The sequence below is a fragment of the Sebastes umbrosus genome, chromosome 8, assembly GCF_015220745.1.
Source record: "Sebastes umbrosus isolate fSebUmb1 chromosome 8, fSebUmb1.pri, whole genome shotgun sequence".
Classification (NCBI taxonomy): domain Eukaryota; kingdom Metazoa; phylum Chordata; class Actinopteri; order Perciformes; family Sebastidae; genus Sebastes; species Sebastes umbrosus.
Window position 1 is genome coordinate 16689477 of NC_051276.1, and position 20432 is coordinate 16709908.

Consider the following 20432-nt stretch of genomic DNA (forward strand, 5'->3'; position numbering starts at 1 on the left):
GCACTTTCTAACTCTCTGTGAGCAGCATTTCATATTTAGATACTGGCTTGTTGCAGACAATATCAAACTAATCATAAATGTTGAAACAGCAGCATAATGTATAAGAAAACCAATGGACATCATCAACACAAATGTTTTGGCATTTGATTTTGTTGCACCTGTTTTTGGTGAACACCTTTATAATTCTTAGAAGTACGTGGATTTTAATGACCTCAGCTGATCTCCAGCATAGCCCTCAACTTTAAACTGAAAACAGATCTGATCAGTTAAATGAGTTACAACAGGATTCACAGGGTGCACCAGTTGCTGTTCATTTTAATGGCCACAGGGTGGCAGTACAGGACCTTATGTTCTGAATGATTGCTTGTCTAGACTCTACATTACATTTCATTCATTTTTAATGCAGACAGGAGGAACTGGGGATTGAACCACCAACAGTATAAGTTATTGGATATTGATACTAGATACACAGAATTTATCAAGTTAAAACAAGTCAACCTCAAATGTATAGTTACCACTATCAGAACATTTCAGAACTTATAATCAAGCCATGTTATTAACCATGAGCAGCTAAATTAATAAAAGTTGTTGATTGCACTCAGTGTTTTAAGTTTATTGAAGTTAATTGTCTTCAAGTTCACAGTTCATTTAACTCACAGAGTTTTACATTAGAACAACTGATAAACAAGCTCAGCTGGTACATTCTTTTTTACAGTGAGTTGCGATGCGCTTTTTGGGCTTTATCTTGTCTTTTTTCTGTCCATCGTGTCTCTGTGAGGGATTTTGATGTTGTTTCACTATGTCCTTATGGTCCTGGATGAACATCTTGACCTAAGAAAGAGACAGTAAGAAAAAGAAGTCTCACTCTTCAAGACACAGAAATCAAGTGTCTGTTTTATGCAGATGACCTGGTCATACTGTCTCCTAGAAGGTCTTAACTGAACCTTCTCCATCAGTACCGTCAGACATGGGCCCTGACAGTTAACATGAAGAATACCAAAATTATCACCTTCCAAAATAGATCAAGGGTTACAGAGAAATAACCCAACATTTAAAATAAGCAGGACCCAAATAAAACAAACAAATACCTATAATTACATAAGTGTACAAATTAGTTCCACAGGAAACTTCTGCTCTGCTGTGAAGGAACTCAAAGAGAAGGCAGAGAGAAAGGGCTTTCTACGCCATAAAGCAGTCAGTTCAAATCCAAATTCCAATAAGAACATGGCTCAAAATATTTAAATCATTTACAGAATCGATTGCCTTGTATGGCAGAGAGGTATGGGGCCCCTTACTATTAAATTATTGGGCAAAATGGGACAAAAATCCAGTTGAAACCCTGCATGCAGAGTTCTGCAAAAGTATTCTCCGGGTGCAACTCTGCATGCAGGGGTGAATTAGGCCAATATCCTTTACTTCTAAGTATTCAAAAAAGATCTATCAAATGCTGGAGCCATATTAAAAAGAGCAACCCTGCCTGTTACCATTATAAAGGACTTGTCTGCCAAGAGATGAACATACAAAGGAGGCTGGCTGACCTTTCACCCTCTGACATCACAAACCCCAGCCAGCCTCAGAGCAGTTACACTATTACTCAGAAGATGAGACCAATTCACATTATAACTAAAGAAAAAGAAAAATATATAACTTGCTACACAAAGTAGAAACATATTTGGCACTAAACAGACAGTATACTGTGGCAGACAACCTAACCACAGTAACTGATAAGAAGCTGACAAAGACACGGACACTGTACAGTTGGAGTGATCATAGTCTGGTAATAGAGAGGGACCTGGCTGCCCTGAAGTCCGAATCTGACAGAAAGGGAGGCTATGTCCGAAATCGTAGTATCGTTCAACATACTTTTGTGTGAATAAACAGTAGTATGTTTCTTTTCGGACGCACTGAGCAGTAATTCACGTCATCACTTCCTGAGAGCATCCTTGCTGGTTGGAGACGTGTAACCATGGCAGCCCATGACAACCTCATGTGACCAAACAATGGTTTGAGAGAATCAAATTCTGAATTAAAATATATATATATATATATTACACCTAGCAAAGGGAAATCTTATACTTACACTTAAATTGAAGCGTTATTGATGTTACATATCTGTCCATCAACGTCTGTTATGAACATTGTCATCACAACCGCATTGTATTGTGGGATATTTTTGCCGCCGTAGTGTCCTGCGTTTGCATACTGCAATATTTGACTGGAAATAGTTACAATTCACGTCTCACATACTGTTTTAGCATACTAAATAGCATGTTAGTATGCTATTTCGGACGCAACCTAAGTAATTACCCCTCATTCTGGGGAGAAAGAAAGAAAGTGCAGTGTTGCTGCTAAATATGTCACTTCCTGCAAAACAAAAGAAACAACCAGTAGGATTTATTGTACCAATTTCTGATTAACACCATCTCCTTTACTTATATTAACCTGTATATATAGATTTCATTATCTATTTTATTCTATTATATAATATTGTCATTCACTATATTGTTTTTCTTGTTCTGTTTTATTTTGTTTTTGCTCTGTCAGGATACATACCTTGTCGAGCTGTTTCTCCGTGTCATTCATATCCACATCTTCCTCTCCTTTTACCATGTCTTCTGTATTTTCATAGAGGTTGAGGGTCACCATCTTAATTTGTCCCAGTAGGAGTGTTTTCTTTGCTGCCGTTTCCTGAATGTGGCTCCACTTCCTTTCCTGTGTGAAGACAGGGACAACTGACTTTCACACAGAAGATGGTAAACATTTGATTTGGTGTTAGCTCTGATGCCGGACTTTGACCTGGACCGGACTTATGTCTAGTACCCATTTTAGAGCTTCAGAGCGCGTCTTCTCTATCTTGGTCTGGAGGTGGGACAGCTGGTTGTTGCTGTGCAGCTGCAGAACGTGATGCTGCTCCTCCAATATCAGCAGTGCTTTTTTCTGCTGGTCGACCTGCTCTCGCGCCTCATTCACCCTCTGATAGAGATGGTCTCGAAAGTGGAGAAGACTTTCTAAACGAACCGTGAGCGCCTGCACATCATCATACTGTAACACACACATATTAAAGGTGTAGCTCCAAAATCCAATTTCATTAAATAACACATTAACCTGTAGGGAGAAAGAGCCAGAGGCATTATTTCATACAGCAATGCCATATATTTAATGAGTGTGTATGGCTACTGTTTAGGCTATCATCAAGAGACAAGATGAGTCAAGATTTAGGGAGGCTTACCACCACGACTAAACAATTTCCAGGGTTTAAAAATGAACTTTTCAGTTACAAAATACTTGCTTTATGCGGAAGAAATGCTGTAAAGAAACCTGTTGGGCATTTTATGCTTTTAGAGCACCAAAGAGATGAGTTATCTGTAATAGTTTGGGAGCTATGAGAGATAGGTGGTCCCATGCGTTTCAAAAAGGCTTTCAACTGACAGCGGTTTAGTACAGTGATTCTCAAACTGTGGTACACACCACTGGTGGTACGCAAGCTCCGGTCTGGAGGTATGCAAGAGCCTTGCTAAAAGATCTAACAACTGCACTCTTTAACTTAAAGGGACTATTTGTACTTTCAGAATTGCTTGTTAACAGCGACACCTGTGGCCGTGAAGCCAACGAAAGTCAGCGTCGGGTTCGCGCTTGCTCGCTCTACATAGACATGAACGAGCATCGCTCAAAACAGTGAGGCGACACACGTCAGCTAAAACCACAATATCACTCTATATTTCAGCTGCTTGGCAGTAATGTTAGCTGACCAGACGAAGGTCTCTCCATGAATCAATGCTGGCTTTTCCTGCTCAGCAGAAAAAGCGGGTCGGTGCCGGGACTGAGCAGCAAGAGAAACGTTACCAAATCCGACCGGGTGCCGATGATAACGTTACTCTCTGCGGAGCCCCGTCACTTCACAAGACACGGGAAACTTCTGCTGGTCTGGAGGAGCTGCAGCATTTATTTCTGCACAAACGTCCACTGTACATTTACTGGATTCTCAGAGCTAAACTAACTCTTCTGCAGTGTGGAGTGAGCGCGCATTCACGTCTAGAGGTGGAGCAAGCAGAGCGAGAACGCGCCCTCACTCCACACTGCAGTGTGAGTGAAGGCAGGCGGAGGAGGAGAGGCTCCGGCCACACGGGAGTGCGCATATGCGAGCGCGCATGTGTCCCGACCCGGTACATTTATACGCTTAAAAAGTTACAAACAGTCCCTTTAAGTCTTTAACTTAAAACCAAAAAAAAATTATATAATTCAATTATATTACAGATAAGTTATTTATTACATATACAAATTATTATGATGTAAAAATGAGTTGTTTATTGTTTAAATATTTTAGAAATAACATTTGGTTGTGTCTGACAAAGCATGAACTAGTAAGGTTAGCTAAATGCAGTCGGATTAGGACGCCTCAGTCGTTGATTAAAGCAGAATAAGTGGAAATTTGAAATGGCTGCAAGACAGTCGAGAGGCAAACGACAACGCTGGGCCTGACAATTCAGCGGAGCCACTTCTAGCTAAATGAAAAGACGTTACCAGGCTAGCTACATCAATCTGGGATTTACCGTCACAGGGCCAGAGGAACAGAAAAGGCTGTACAGTATATAGGCGTGGTGGCTCTTTCATGGTTACATTGTTGGTATCTGCAGTGGGACGTGCTACTTGGGAAATTTGGTTTGGTACATAGATAGCCTATTCCTGTACTATAAAAACATTTAGATTTAGTTTCTCTGTCATGTAAAAAATCCTTGCAGTACCTTAGTCATCTTGACCACCCGCACCATGAAGTCCCAATACAAAGAGTGTTTCTGAATCTGATGCTGTAGCTCCTGTTTCCTATCCATCAGTTCGCCATGCTCCACCATTAACCTCTTTAGCTCTAACTCCTGTTGAAGCTTCTCTTTCCTCTTCCTCTCTGCTTTGTCAGAAGCTTTACCAGCATCTTCTTCCTGCAGGGAGGGAGATAGAGGAATTTAATTTGGCTGTTGCTGTCCAGTTCCAGCCATGAAATTGAAATCCAACTACGTTACGTACAGTCTAATACAGGAGTCATGTGTGAAATGGTCCTCTACTGTACCTTGAAAAACAGATCGAAGCTTAAGTGTAACATCTTCGCTTTCACAACCTCCTTGTGCAACTCATCCGAGCGCTGTTGCAATCTCACGAACATCTACATAGAAACACACAACAGCAGACAAAAAATACTTGAGAATATTTATGATGCTTGGTCAGTCAGTTAAAGTTACCTCTCGCAATGTAGCGTTCTGTCTTAAAGCTGGGTTTGCTCTGGCCAGTGGGCGGTGCTTGGTTTTGGCTCAACTGTTCTCAACATGGTGGCCGGCTCTCAAACTTTCTCATGTTACAGCTAAATAGTACGCTAAAATATGTTTCTGAAAACATTTGAGGTGAGAAATAGGCATTACAGTAACAGAATCTTGATTCATATTTGATCAGCTTGACCGTTTGATTGGAGTTCGCGAGCAGTAATTGACAGCTACCCAGACAGTTCGGCTCTTGTTTTCCTTAAGGCAAATCCCATTAGGAGCACAGGAGGAACCACAGGAACATTATTTTTTATTGATTATTTTTTATATATTTGCTCAAAGTTACCGACTGCAGCTTTAATGCTCACTGATTGAGACAGAATGCTACATCGCAAGAAGTAACGTTAATGCTTGGTAACTGCTAGACGTTAACCCTTGTCCCTCACTATGGACATTTTTGGCTTATAAATTTTTCCATCATTTTGGCTGTGTTACTGCTTATGGTATAAATTTTGGCAAGGGAGTGAGGTTTTTTTTTCCGAATTTTGAAAACTCAACCTCAGCTCCTATAATAAGTCTACAATAAACTGTGTAGCCAAGATACGGACACTCAGACCTTAAGGACAAAAATGTCCCCATTTAAACCACACTTTTTAATCCCTCGGCCATTACGCCGATTTCATATCAGAACATCGGCGAAGTGCCGATTTCCTCCCGCTTGAAACACAATATTACGCCTCCATGCCACAGAAAAATGTAATCATTGTGGCGAGCCGCACTTCCCTGCTGCCTGGTGTGAATTTTACTGCATAAAATCATGCATTATATTATATCAGGATCTCTATCTAGAGCCCTGGCTTCAAAATGATAGTTTCTTCTATTTTCCACCAGATTGAGACATTTTCTCATGTTTGCCCTACGGAGCGAATACATGCTATTTTCCCTGTTTCCACTAGGGGCAATGCTGCTGTATTGTGTGTTGGATGCAATGATGCAATGCATCAAAATCAATTTTGTTTGCTTATTATTGACAAATCCAAGACTGTGAAAAAAAACTAGCACGTAGTATACAGAAAACAATTACATTTTTGTGTTTTTTTTTCATAACAGTGCCACAACAGTGACATTATGTAAACAAGCTCGCATTTAAAGGGACTGTTTGTAACTTCTTACACGTATAAATCAATCTGGGTCGGTTTCCCATGCGCGATCGCGTGTGGCTACGCTGTTCAGACTCCGACTCCAACACAAACTACACGGAAGCACCAAAACCGCAAAGTTATATCTAGTGAAGCCCGTCTTGCAAAACAGTGTTGGCCACGGTCGCAGGACGCGGGGGAGACCGTAGCTTTGGTCTCCAGGGCCGCAGTCTCCGCTGTACTCTGCTCCTCTGCCTGCCTTCCTGCCTTCACTCAGCTCGCTCCACCTCACATGCATGCGCGCACACTCCACACTGCAGAAGAGTTAGTTTAGCTCTGAGAATATCTAGTGAATGTACAGTGGACGTTTGTGCAGAAATAACTGCTGCAGCTCCTCCAGACCAACAGAGGTTTCCCGTGTCTTGTGAAGTGACGGAGCCCCGCAACGAGAAACGTTATCGGGTGCCAGTGTCTCCCTCTGACTGCGGTCGGGAGGCTGAAGCAGGAAAAGCCAACAATAGTATCAGCAGTGATTCATGGAGAGACCTTCGTCTGATCAGCTAACATTACTGCCAAGCAGCTGAAATATAGAGTGATATTGTGGTTTTAGCTGACGTATGTCGCCTCACTGTTTTGAGCGATGCTCGTTCAGGTATATTTAGAGCGAGCAAGCGCGACTTTCGCTGACTTAACGGCCACAGGTGTCGCTGTTAACAAGCATTTCTGATTCTTACAAACAGTCCCTTTAAAGTGAGGCACAATAGGCAACTAACATCACGTCACCATAATATCGCGAGAAATACCCCTAACTAGACGTTACATCAGTTAGTTATAACATCGTTTACCTGACAGAGCTCCTTGTTCTTTATCTCAAGCTCTCCCTCCTCCTGGCGTTTCGTCTGTAGATCAAAGAGGACATCGCTGCAGTCACGTGACGGGGGTCCTCCTGCCATCACACCACCCAGAGCCTCGGGCAACCTGCAACACACACACACACACACACAGACCAGTGTGTTATTAACATTGAGCGCTCAGATGGATTGTGGCTGAGCTTCACACGCTCCACATATAAACTCACTGTGAAACCTGCAGTTCACCACTCTGTGTTGTCTTTGGAGATATTCAGACTGATATATCGAGATATCTTCAACTTCTTCTTCCTCCTCTGGTCTCCTTGGTTTACACAGTAGTAGAGTTCCTCCTCCTCGTTTCTATGGTAACACGAATCAGGAACTTTTAAACGGCACAATCCGGCAAAAATAGTTTTTCAAAACAAGAGCTTTTATTTTCATCATCTATAAATCAAACTCTATTAGAACTGAAAAGAAAATTAATTATTAATTAATTAACAACTAGAAATTTAAATGTAAATAAAAAAAACAGCCCCACCAATTTTTAATCTTTATTTTCATTTAGGCTGACAAATCACAGTTTAAACATATTCAATCTAACCAGTGTAAAAACTACAGAGGGCTCAAAGGAAATCAGGCTCCACAAAATATTGTTGTTCCGTAATGATCTACAGTCACATATGCTTTTCTGGACTGGAAAACAAATTTAAAATTAAAGGATATTTAGGGGAAAATGGTTACAACAGTATTTCCCCTGCCAGCCAACACTGTGGGGACATCCACTAAATGGAAGTTTGAATCGTTTAATTATTATTCTTTTGGGGCCTAAACTCTTTGAAATGTAAATAATATGTTTGGTGTAAAATAGCCATTATGGAAGGAAAGAAGAGAAATATCAATATAACAGATGATTCCAAACTTTTGGACAGTAGATTAGAAAACAAGTGACAATGTGTGGACAGCATGAACCTCAGTGATGTGACCCCTGAAACATGAGTTTCAGACTTTTGATTGACAGGTGTTACCACAGGGAGATGTGTGATTTTTTCACTTTAAGCTCAAAAATCACACTTAAATATCACACCTTTCCACTGCTGGCACTTTGAATGATGCTGAACAGTTCATGCAAGCACGTGGTTGCACACCATGCTCATCACCGTACACGAGACTGACAGACATGAGACACATGATGACACTTTGCTGTAAACATGTCAGAAACAAGATCAGTTGTGTGAAGTTGTTAAGGCTACTCCGGATCAAAACATGTAGGGCTAATTTATGTGAGGATTTATTGGAGTCTGACAAGCAACTGGAAATGTGGGGGGAGTGGGGAGAGACGGCCATGAACAAATATCCATAGACTTAATGGAACCAGAGACGTTGCACAACATGGTATGCTTCATGAACCACTACTAAACCCCGGCTTAAAGTTTCCATACCAAATATGTCTTGGATTTGAGTATTTCACTCAGAGTAAATATCATGTAGCTTCAATGAGCTGGAATAAGCTGATACAAAATACAGTATATATAATAAACAGCTTGGAATAAGATGATTTTAACAACCTTAAAGCTACTTTAGCGGAAATAAAATTGAGGAACTGAATGTTAAAGGGTTTTAAGTGCTACCTCCTTCTTTGTTATAAGTTGTCAGAGGCTTTAATATTGAACAGCAGACAGCAAAATGTGTTTCCTTGCAACACTTCAATGATAACTTTGCATGTTTATCTTGTACATTGTTACAGAAATCCCACCTTGGGGCCACAGTCTGTGACTCATTAAAAATGCATTCAAGTATAAATGAATATACAGTATGAACTGGTTGGTCTATAAAAATCCCTAAAGACACAATTATTGAGAACTGATCTCGAGACATGAGGTTCAAAGTTCATACCTGACATTGGAAACAGAAGTTCAATGATCACGATCGAAAGCTGGTAGGCTCTTTTGCCTACAGTAGACTACGAATATTCATCACCAAATGATGAATATTACCAGGAAAGTCATGGCTTAGTGCAGCGATTCTCAACCACTGGGCCGGGGTCGTGTCTAGAAGACAACCCATGAGTTGGGAAACTCTCGTGAGATGGTTATGGTTAGGCATTGATCTTGAATGGTTAAGGTTAGGCATTGATCTTGAATGGTTAAGGTTAGATATTGATCTTAAATGGTTAAGGTTAGGCATTGATCTTGAATGGTTAAGGTTAGGCATTGATCTTGAATGGTTAAGGTTAGATATTGATCTTGAATGGTTAAGGTTAGATATTGATCTTAAATGGTTAAGGTTAGGCATTGATCTTGAATGGTTAAGGTTAGATATTGATCTTAAATGGTTAAGGTTAGGCATTGATCTTGAATGGTTAAGGTTAGATATTGATCTGAATGGTTAAGGTTAGGCAGTGATCTTGAGTAGTTAAGGTTAGATATTGATTTTGAATAGTTAAGGTTAGGCATTGATCTTGATTAGTTAAGGTTAGATGTTGATTTTGGATAGTTAAGGTTAGGCATTGATCTTGAATAGTTCAGGTTAGGCATTGATCTTGATTAGTTAAGGTTAGGCATCGTGTTCTGTCACTGTTAGCTAGCTAAAGTCCCCTCAGCTGAAGTGACAAAAAAATGGATGTTGTTTTTTAAACAAAAGAGTGATGTGGGAGACAACCCTGCACCAAAGCTCCAAAGCATGTGGTGAGGAAATACAGTATGACCCTGAATGCATTAAATTGGGATTCATAATGGCAGACAGTGATGGGTGAGCAGCATATTTATTTTGGTCATTACAGCGAATAGTGGCACAAAGTAGAGTTTATTTTACTTTTCTTACCTTTGTTTGTCATTTATTTGGGAAGGTGGTCCTTGGAAATGTATTAACAAAGTGGGCCTTCAGTTACAAAAGGTTGAGGACCCCTGGCTTAGTGCACGCCTATAATCTCTTCAACTTGTTATCACCTTTACAGTAAGTAGGAGCCATATCGGATTGAGTTCATGGTAATCTGACATTACGTGTTCTTACTGGGAGCAAAGCGCCACGTGGTGACAGAGGAAGGTGGCATCAGCACGCCTAATGGAAATGCTGTGTGCTGTTATTTTTGCATAATAATTGCCAGGTGTGGCGAAGACGGCGATGCTGACAGTAAAAGCAGCAGAACCAGAAAAATGCATCTGATGTAAGGTGTGTCTCACACACACACACACACACACAATGAGCAGAGGCATGACTGAAAGGCAGTGAAGAGGAAAAACAATAACACCGATAGCTGCAGGCAGAGATTCTGTTGTATCTATTTTTGATGAATGGATGGCTTGCTGCACACGCACACACGCACACACACACACATACACACACAGTGCTTTATTAATACTAATGGAATGATGCTATTATAATAAAAGCATGTTGTGTGAGGTGATGGGCACAGCGTGAGGATGAGGAGATGGAGACGTAACACCCGTGTAAACACCAGCAGGCCTTTTAACAGCTGAGGAGGACGAGGAGACGAAGATGAATGGGTCAGAATCTATAATGGCAGGCGTGAAGCCCATCAGGACAATAAAAGAACAGATAGCACTGCTCGTTTTAATAAACCCTAATGTTTCCCATTTTCCCTTAAATGTCCTCTTAAGTTGCACAGTTGCACAAAAGCTAAATTACCCTCCATTACTGTAAGTGACACATTCAATCCAAATATCAAATTCACTATTATTTTTAATCAATGTGCCATAAAATAAAAATGGAAAATAATAATCTTTCTGCTTTATGCACATTTTTCTGTGCTTTAGTGTTCATATTTGAGATATTTGGAGACCTTGGGTAACATCTCAATAAAAGTTTTGTGGGTTTAAACTGCTTCTCTGTTAATCAGGTCCTCTCTTTTTTTAAACTTTTATTTATTCAGGGGGAGATTCACTGAGAGCAATGCTCTCTTTTTCAGGAATGCCCTGATCACACAGTTACACATTCACTCCTGAAAGCAGCCCAGTACAACCACAGTCTGATCTGCTGACCAGCTCCACTGGAGCGATTGGGGTTAAGCGCCTTGCTCAAGGGCACCTCAGTGGAGGTAATGAGGGAGGGGCAAGCGCTGCTTTTTCACTTTCCCCACCCTGATTTATCCTGCCGGTCCAGGGGATTAAACCGGCGACCTTCCAGTCACAAGCACGCTTCTCTAACCTTCAGGCCACCACTGCCCCTTGTTCCCCCATACTTGCACATCTGAATCTTTGTCACATGTGAATCAATGTGCAATTCCTCTTTTGTTTTCTGTTGAACCACATGATATACATAACATTTTGTAGGGGTGTAACGATACAGCGAGCTGGATCGATGTATATCAATTCAACAATCCAATATCATCGATGCTAAGTGAAAATATTGATACATATCGTCATCTTTCATCTTCATGACCGAAAGAGCTAGATTGCGGGTACAAGCGTCCGAAATGGGTTTCCTCAGGAGGGTGGCTGGCGTCGCCCTTAGAGATAGGGCGAGAAGCTCAGTCATCCGTGAGGGACTCGGAGTAGAGCCGCTACTCCTTTGCGTTGAAAGGAGCCAGCTGAGGTGGTTCGGGCATCTAGTGAGGATGCCCCCCCCCCCTTGGGCGCCTCCCTAGGGAGGTGTTCCAGGCACGACCAGCTAAGAGGAGGCCAGGGGGAAGACACAGGACTAGGTGGAGAGATTATATCTCCACACTGGCCTGCAAACGCCTCGGGATCCCCAAGTCAGAGCTGGTTAATGTGGCCCAGGAAAGGGAAGTTTGGGGTCCCCTGCTGGAGCTGTTGACCCTGCGACCCAAACCCGAATAAGCAGTTGAAGATGAGTGAGAGTGATCCTCATTTTTAAGATAAGCCTTTATTTTGAAATTCCCACTTTATATTTCTTACTTTTATTAACAAGAATAGATTATTTTTCATTTAAATATCTAGAAAAGCTCAGTAGTAAAATTGTCAAATCCTATTTTAGTTGCTTTTTATGAGTTGATATAAATGTAACTGATTTTGTTTAATGGGTGTATGATATCGTCTCATATTGATCACAGACCCCTGAATTGAATCTAATGGAAATCATATCGTGGCAGACTTTGTGATATCAGCAAATATTATATTGTTGTCCAAATAATCGATATAATATTGTATTGTGATTTAGACCCCTAACATTTTGTAACACACATCTAGGTTGTATGCGTCTTTGTTCTTGATGCTATGGAAAGAGGTGAGGGAGGTGACTTGTTTTTATCATTTGCCAGGACTTCAGGTTTGTGCTGTTGACACCAGGTTATGTATATTAGAATAGATACTGGATATGAGTCATAGATACCATATGTAGGAAACTGATGTGTTGATTAAATCCTGGGATCTTCTGAGGCCGTGGTAAAGTATCCTGCAATGTCTCTCTTTGTGAACAGATGTGATGTTCTGGTGTTTATTTCACTGGACAGGTTTCCTCACCATTTACACCATTACTCACTGCTTATTCATATGTTGACTGTTTTTTGAAACTCAGTTATCAGTTACCCTATGATGCTTTAACTCATAACTCTTTCTGTGTTTCTTTTGTTGTTGTTGTGTTCAAGTAGTTTTTCTTGTTTCCGTTCATGCCTACTCCACTCCATGCGTCATATTCTGCTCAACTGTTCTCCTGTGGCTCTGAATTGTACTTCCTCTTCTGCACCTTAGTGCAGCTTAGAGTGTTTTATGATATGATTTCTATGATTTTTTTTTTTTTTATTGCTTGTAAAAATGGTACAGGAGATGAAGTTTTAATCTGCTCTTGCTCTCATTGTCAAGCCTCCGCATTCTTAAAATGCAAAAATAAAAAAGCATGATCGAATATTAAAACCTCTAACCTGGTAAAAGCCTTGACTTTCACTGTAGCTTAAACACACACACACACACACACACACACACACACACACACAAATACACTCACACACTTGAGTGGACAGGTAACAAACATTTAGACATGCATAATTAAAGGTCAACAGTGTGCTGCAAACAGATATTGAGAGGAAGTCTGTGTTTATGCTAATGCCTTGTCAGACAGAGAGGCCAGCGACTCTCTGACACCATCTATTAATAATGAGACAAGGTCGCACAAATGCACCGAGAACTAACCAAACAATGCTGCTGCTACTGCTGCTGCTGCCAAACAAAGGCACCTGACAGCAGGCTGAGTGAGTGCTTTGAAATCGGGCGGCGTGAACATGCAGTGTTTGGAGGGAGTGGGTGGTGTGAATGGATTTGTTTGTTTATTGATGTTTGTGTTTAGTGTTTGTCTCACAGCAGTGGTCTTGTCTGGCCTGTTTGCAAACAAGCTTGTACACAAGTGTTGACAAACCTGCATGAGAGCACGGGCAACCGAACTGCAGGGAGAGAAGGAGGCCTGCTAGGGGATGCTGCTGAGGCACAGGGGAACTCTACAAAAAGGCAAATGGAAACATAGCATTTATAATTTCTGAATATAACATTGTGTGATAAATATATTTTACAGATTTAAAAAACTATTCTTCCTTAATAATTTTAGCTGGAACATCTGTTAATCTAATCAAATAAGACAGTGAAGCTGGGGTCAGGACTGCTTGAGGGATCCCAAGAACATTTTACCAGGTCAGGGCTCGACAATAAGTATTACCCACTTGTCCCGGGGCAAGTAAAATGCCAATTCGGGCAAGTAAATCTAGCAACTCGTAAAAATGGAAGAAGCTAAGGAGTGAGTCATCTCGCTTCCTTCTCATCTCTGTTGAGAGTTGCACATGTGCTGTTCTGATCGATCACTCGTGAGAAAAAAGGTGGCAGGTAAAGACAAAGTTTATGAGCTAAAGCGCAAGCGAGCATTTCAATTATCCTGAAAACAGGAGTTTAGTTGGGTGTGGGCGAAACTCCAGATTAATTTACTTGAATAAAGATTACATGTGACAATTTTGGTTTTAGTTGTTATTTGTTAACCGGTAATAAATAAAACTATTTGTATAGGAGCAAGTCAAAATTGACTTCAGGCAAGTAGACTTCTGACATTGAACCCTGCAGATTCATCTGATGCACAAAATGATGTTGATTCTTTCTGATTCTATCACATTTTTTCTGTGTTCATCTCTTCAAGCCACTAAACATCTTTCAAATGAAATAATCCAAGAAGGGAAATCACATGAAGGACCATAGCTACAATTAAGGACATGCGGTCATGGCCTCAGCTTTTAGACACACTAGGAGAGTGGCTCTAGGGACGACGATGTCCGTCTGTTGGTCGGTTCACCACTTTGGTCCAGACAAACTTTCAGCACCCTACACATGTCCCCCTCAGTGATCTCCTGACTTCTCATCTACTAGTGTGACGGTCAGTCTCTGTCTGTGGACTTGTGGTGGATGTGTCCTCTTCTGTCTATGGTGCAGGAATGATGTTAATGGCAACAGAGGACTTGCTCTTACTCTGTGTTTACTCTGCAGCTGGTATAAAAATCAACAGCACACAGTCGTTATCAACAATGTGTTATGAAACTGCAACCATTCAGATCTCCAACTCACAAAAGACTAAAATACGTTTTCACATTACAATACTATTATAAACTTTTTCTATACATTCTAGTATAAACCAAACACGTGATCATATATAAACTGGAAAAACAAAGTTTGGAAACTTGTGTTTGGTGGATTATTTCTCTGTTGTTACAATGCTAATTGCTATTGTATTTTACATGGTTGGAAAGCCTGTTTGTTTACCTTCGCAATGATGTCCAACTTGTAAGGATCATGCATTTGTGGGATGAGCAGCACAGCTGATTATGTGGGTAGCGCCCAAGAAAAATTTGCCAAAATGCTCCGTCAATGGCAAACGGTGTATTCTCCTGTTGGTATTGACTCTTGTTTTGAGTTGTTTGGTGGATTGGATGATTGAACTCTCTATCAGTAACAAGGAACAAACAAGACATATTGGCAATTTTACACTTTATTCATTTAATACACCGTCAGGAGCCTCAGTAGCGGTGGAAGATCCATACGCAGCCACAACAGCCTGGCACCTCCTCCTCATGCTGGTCACCAACCTGGTCACACATTGCTGTGGGATGGCGTTCCATTCCTCAACCAGGATTCGTTGCAGGTCAGCCAGCGTGGTTGTGTCGGTCACTCTAACACGTACAGCACTCCCAAGCTGATCCCACAAGTGTTGAATTGGGTTGAGGTCTGGACTCTTGGCAGGCCGTTCCATTCTCTCTACTCCCACATTGTGGAGGTAGTCTGTGATAACCCTGGCTCTGTGGGGGCGAGCGTTGTCATCTTGGAGGATGAAATTAGGTCCCAGATTGTGGAGATATGGGATCACCACTGGCTGCAGAATCTCATCCCGATATCTCCCTGCATTAAGATGGCCTTCAATGATGACAATCTTTGTTTTGCCAGTGAGGGAGATGCCGCCCCACACCATGACACTGCCCCCACCAAAAGCTGTTACTCGATCGGTGCAACAATCAGCATAGCGTTCTCCACGTCGTCTCCATACTTTGACCCTGCCATCCAACTTTGGCAGACAGAACCTGGACTCATCACTGAACATGACATTCCCCCACATGTTCAGGTTCCATTGTCTGTGTTGTCGACACCAGCGCAAACGGGCCTGACGGTGAAGGGCAGTCATTGCAGGCTTCCTGGTAGCCTTATGAGAATACACTGTTTACCATTGGCAGAGCATTTTGGCAAATTTTTCTTGGGCGCTACCCACATAATCAGCTATGCCAATTAGCAATGCCAAATACAATGCCAATTAGCATTGTAACAACAGAGAAATAATCGACCAAACACAAGTTTCCAAACTTTGTTTTTCCAGTATATATATATATATATATATATATATATATATATATATATATATTATATATAGTGATATTAAATACACAGCTCAACATCTCCTAGCATCAACATAGTGGAAGACACTCAGGAGCTGCTAATGCTTAAAATGTATATATATATATATATATATATATATATCAATGCAGCAGTGTTAATATACTACTACTGGGAAATGTAAACTTTCTTAACACATTACATGATGTAGGGCTTTATATTGTTTCATAACAAAGGATACGTTAGAAATACATATACTGTTATGATATAAATGTCGTATTGATACCTCTACAGAATATAATTAGTATTGATAACTGTATTATCCCTACTAAAGTTTGCAATGGCGCTAGTTTGACAAATTCTATGATGCAGTTACTGCCTTTGACCACTGGAGGGAATTAAAACTCCTGATTTTAAATACACAGGTCAAGTTAGCAACAGGCCATTTTTATTTACCAGTTGTTTAACCTGAATAATGTTTATATTTTTTAAGCATTATCAGTTCCTGAGTCTACCTCTATGGAACTGCTAAATTAGTCAAAGTGACGTCATGGCAGACATTATAGCATACTCACACTTCCGTAAATCATGCCAAAATAAAACTTTCAACAAACCTTTGTGTACAAAATTATTTTCTGCCTGGCTCTAAAACTACATATATAGAGGTTATTTCTAACTGGATTTAGTGCACGGTAAAACATTATACCAGTAGCTTACACCCTAGCATGTTAGCATTGTTATTAACATTATGTCAGCATGCTGATGTTGCATGCATTTTCGGCTAAAAGAAACACAATTGCAACACCAAGCAACTGAATGAGCACACAGCAGACAGCTAGTAGTGCGATTTTGCTACTGCATGCTACCAAACAAACCATCTGTCATTATGAAGGTTGAGACTCAACAGATGTCAAGTCTTATAAGACCAAAACTCACTAAACCAGCACCCGAATAAGAAAAAAAAACAACTTTATACAGCCATAAATGATGTCCTACCTTTGCTGGTTTGTGATCAACACTGCTAATGGCTGCTCCAATGCATGGGAAACATACACTGCTGTAGCAAGTGTCTGTCTGCACTTTGGTTTTTAGAGCTTTTTCCACTATGGGAGCAATAAGAGTGAACCACAACAGTCAAGTTACGGGTCACACAGGACAGGTGTATATAATTATATAATTTCCTATTTTAAATAATGTACTGTTTAATCCAGAGCCTAGATATTACTGTTTCCTCTCTCCGGGTTCTCCTTGTGCTTCTCATCATACCTACTTTTCTTTGAATACTGTATAACCACCTTCCTGTCCTCTCCTCTTCCCACTGCTTTTGCCACCTTTCTTTCAGTTTATGCTTAATTGTAGTCTTCATTTCCAATTTACTCTTACTAAAGGGCAATCTGATTTGTTTTTGTGGCTTCCTTTGCACACTTGTTAGCTAATTAATTTACTTTAAATCCTATAAGTGCCAGTATCCATACAAATGTTATATTTAATCCCATCATTCAGGTAAACAATGAGCAGAAAAACTCACTATAAAAATAACTGGTGATAATTCTCTTTTTGGTAAATTGTTATACAAATATTAATTATAGCTGCTTTAGGCCCATTAAAGCAAAATAAAGAAAGAAAACAAGATTCAGTGTTTCCCCACCAGAATTTTATACGATTTTTTCTGAATTTTAAAATTCTAAATATTTATAAAAAAAAAAAAAATAAAAAAAGAGGCTTTCTTTGAGAAAGTCATTCAGAATATTTGAGAGGGGGGTTGGTGGGGGTGCATTGCGAGAACTTGGGCTCATGCATTGAGTATTTTTTTTTAAAATCCTGGCTACGGTCCCGGGGCACATGCACAATAATGACCTGACATTGTTCCTTAATTCAAAACCGGGAGACAGTGAGGGGCCACAGCCGGGCTGTACAGTGAGCAAACAAAAAGAGCGGCAAAGTGAAGTCCTTCTGGTAGTGATATCATTATGTGTGTCTCGTCTGGACAAGGGGGCCGGAGGGAGGTCAGGGGGTGTGGGCTTAATACTGAGTAGGTTAGTGTGTATACGTCTGTCTGTCTTGCTGGTTGTGTGTCTTTGTCTCAAACCGAGTGTTTTTGTGTATCTATATTTGTGTGTGTGGAGGATTAGCGTGCCTCTCCAGTCCTCTGGCTGTAATCAGACGGGACATTGGCTCCATGACGTCCCACAACCCCCACCACCACCCACTGCGGGAGCGCCTCTATCCCTTTCACCCTGTCATGTGTGTTTGGCTGCCGGTCTTGGGACCTTGGCGGTATGCTAGGAGTTAAAACAATTATTCTTGCTCACATCACAGTGTCCTTTTTAAAAACTTTGCTTCCACTGGGGAGAGTGACAGGAAAATCAGGGAGGCAAAGATCTTTGTTTGGACCCGAACCTGGGACGTAACGGCCACATGGCATAGACAACAAGATATCTGATTATTCATGATGTTTCATTTCTTTCAGGGGTCTGATCTGGTGTAAAAGTGAGAGGGGAGGATCAGGGTGATGGTTCGAGGATGACCATCACTGATCAGGTTAGTCTGAGCCCTCTGACCCTGGACTGGCCTGTCTGCTGTTAGTTTGACCTTTAACCTCTCCCTTTGTCTTTCAGACGTAACATGCAGGACAAACCCAAGCACACACCCCCCACCCCTCAGACGCACACTCCTACTTGGCCTCTTATCCTTGACAGCTCTTATGCTCATATTAAGATCTACTTCAGTGATTTCAGGGCTGTTTCAGCCATAAACTCTCATTTAGGGGGAAATTAGCTCTGAGTCTCAGTCTTGTTTCCATACTGTGCTTAACAGCATTAGAGCATCTTGTGGCTTTTAAATAACAACAAGGATGGATAGTATCATTCAAATGAACCTCCGCCATCCTACTTTGTTGCACCCGATGTAATGGACAAACATTCATTGTTTTACATTATTGTAAACTGCCATTGTGCTGTCCTCTTAGTGCCATACAGCGCTTACTGGTTCTAATTACAGTTACTTATGGCTTAGTATATTAACATATGCTGAGAAAAATTGGTTTGATGGATCCATCAACTCATTTAACAACTTTCAAATCCCACTCTAAAAACACCTGAACAAGCTTTGGTGAGATAATTTCTCAGGTTTCTGGAAATCCATTGAGAAAAGAAAAAAATAATACAGTTTCAATATTTACTTAATATTTACTTACAAACGGTTCAAACGTGAAAATTGCCAAGATTCAAGCTTTCCCTATTTTCTGTGGCATTCCAGTGTAGCGGCTGTTTAAAGGCAGGGCGGGCGATCTTGAGAAACTAGCAAGAGGACACTCGATTTTTAAAAATGATCCAGCCGAAAAACTGAGCCCAGTTTTGCCAACTCTTTTCCAATGAAAGTAGCTAGCAGCACAAAAGTCCCTAAATCGAGAGAAAAAGTTGCCAAGTTGGCAACACTGACAGTTGCTTCAGGCCTCCCTCCAAAGCCACTCCCCCAAAAATGTCATTATGAATGTAAACAATGAACATGGCTATTGTTAGTACTCACAGCTGTCAAGCTAACAGCTTGTGGAAGACTATGGTGATGCGCAATGAATGCACGGGGCGAGTGCACGCATGTGGCAGGCCGAATGAAATGATTGGATTATTACAGTCCTGCAACAGATACCAGATTTTTTTTTTTGTTTGAGCATTTGATTTATTGAATGCTTTCGGGATGTATGTGAATTTCAACTAATACGACAAAAATGTTTCTAAAATCGTTACCAACCCTGCCTTTAACTAGTGCCATGCTACTAGTCAGGAGGGACTGAGCTGTCGTCCTTCACTGCCATAGAGACGAACCGTAATCAACTTTACCAATTACACTCCATCTCAGACCACTTATTCCCCACGAAATGGCATCACTAATGCTAGACATCACACAAATGTCTCTCAGTGTCCTGCAAGAGACGCCAGATCCACATTTATAGATTCAAACCGATAGTTCAGACTGTAATGAAATAAGCTTTAAATAAGTCTTTGATGCTTTTTAAAAGAGCTTTCTCTGCAAGAGAAATTGCTCCCGCGTAACTGGGCAGCAGCTTTAGAAACATAAGCCCTCCTCAGCAACCCTCCCAGTTCAGTCGCCATATATGAAAATTTTGCTCTGCAGGCCAAATGTGTGACATTTAAAAATGTCAGTCTTTCTCTGTTTTAACATGTCGTCTGTGCACGAGACAAAGAAAGATGTGTGTGTGTGTGTGTGTGTGTGTGTGTGGTTGTTTGTGCTCTGCGTCTGTTAGAAACCATCATAGACTGATACATTTGGATAAAGATGAGAAAAGGAGAATATGTTGAGGACAGAAGAGGGGTTACTGGTGTGTGTGTGTGTGTGTGTGTGTGTGTG

The 20432-nt window shown here is 40.9% G+C and overlaps 1 protein-coding gene across 1 annotated transcript; it reads right to left on the reverse strand.

Moving 5' to 3' along the window:
- Nucleotides 1-295: 295 nt before the first annotated feature.
- Nucleotides 296-19627, reverse strand: cfap73 (cilia and flagella associated protein 73). Its single transcript, XM_037779084.1, has 9 exons — nt 19593-19627; nt 13567-13645; nt 7467-7599; nt 7234-7366; nt 5063-5155; nt 4743-4934; nt 2821-3042; nt 2554-2712; nt 296-831 (listed from the first exon to the last, which is right to left on the reverse strand). The coding sequence occupies exons 4-9, from the start codon at nt 7339-7341 to the stop codon at nt 691-693; spliced, it is 915 nt and encodes a 304-aa protein (XP_037635012.1). The 5' UTR covers nt 7342-7366; nt 7467-7599; nt 13567-13645; nt 19593-19627; the 3' UTR covers nt 296-690.
- Nucleotides 19628-20432: the final 805 nt, after the last annotated feature.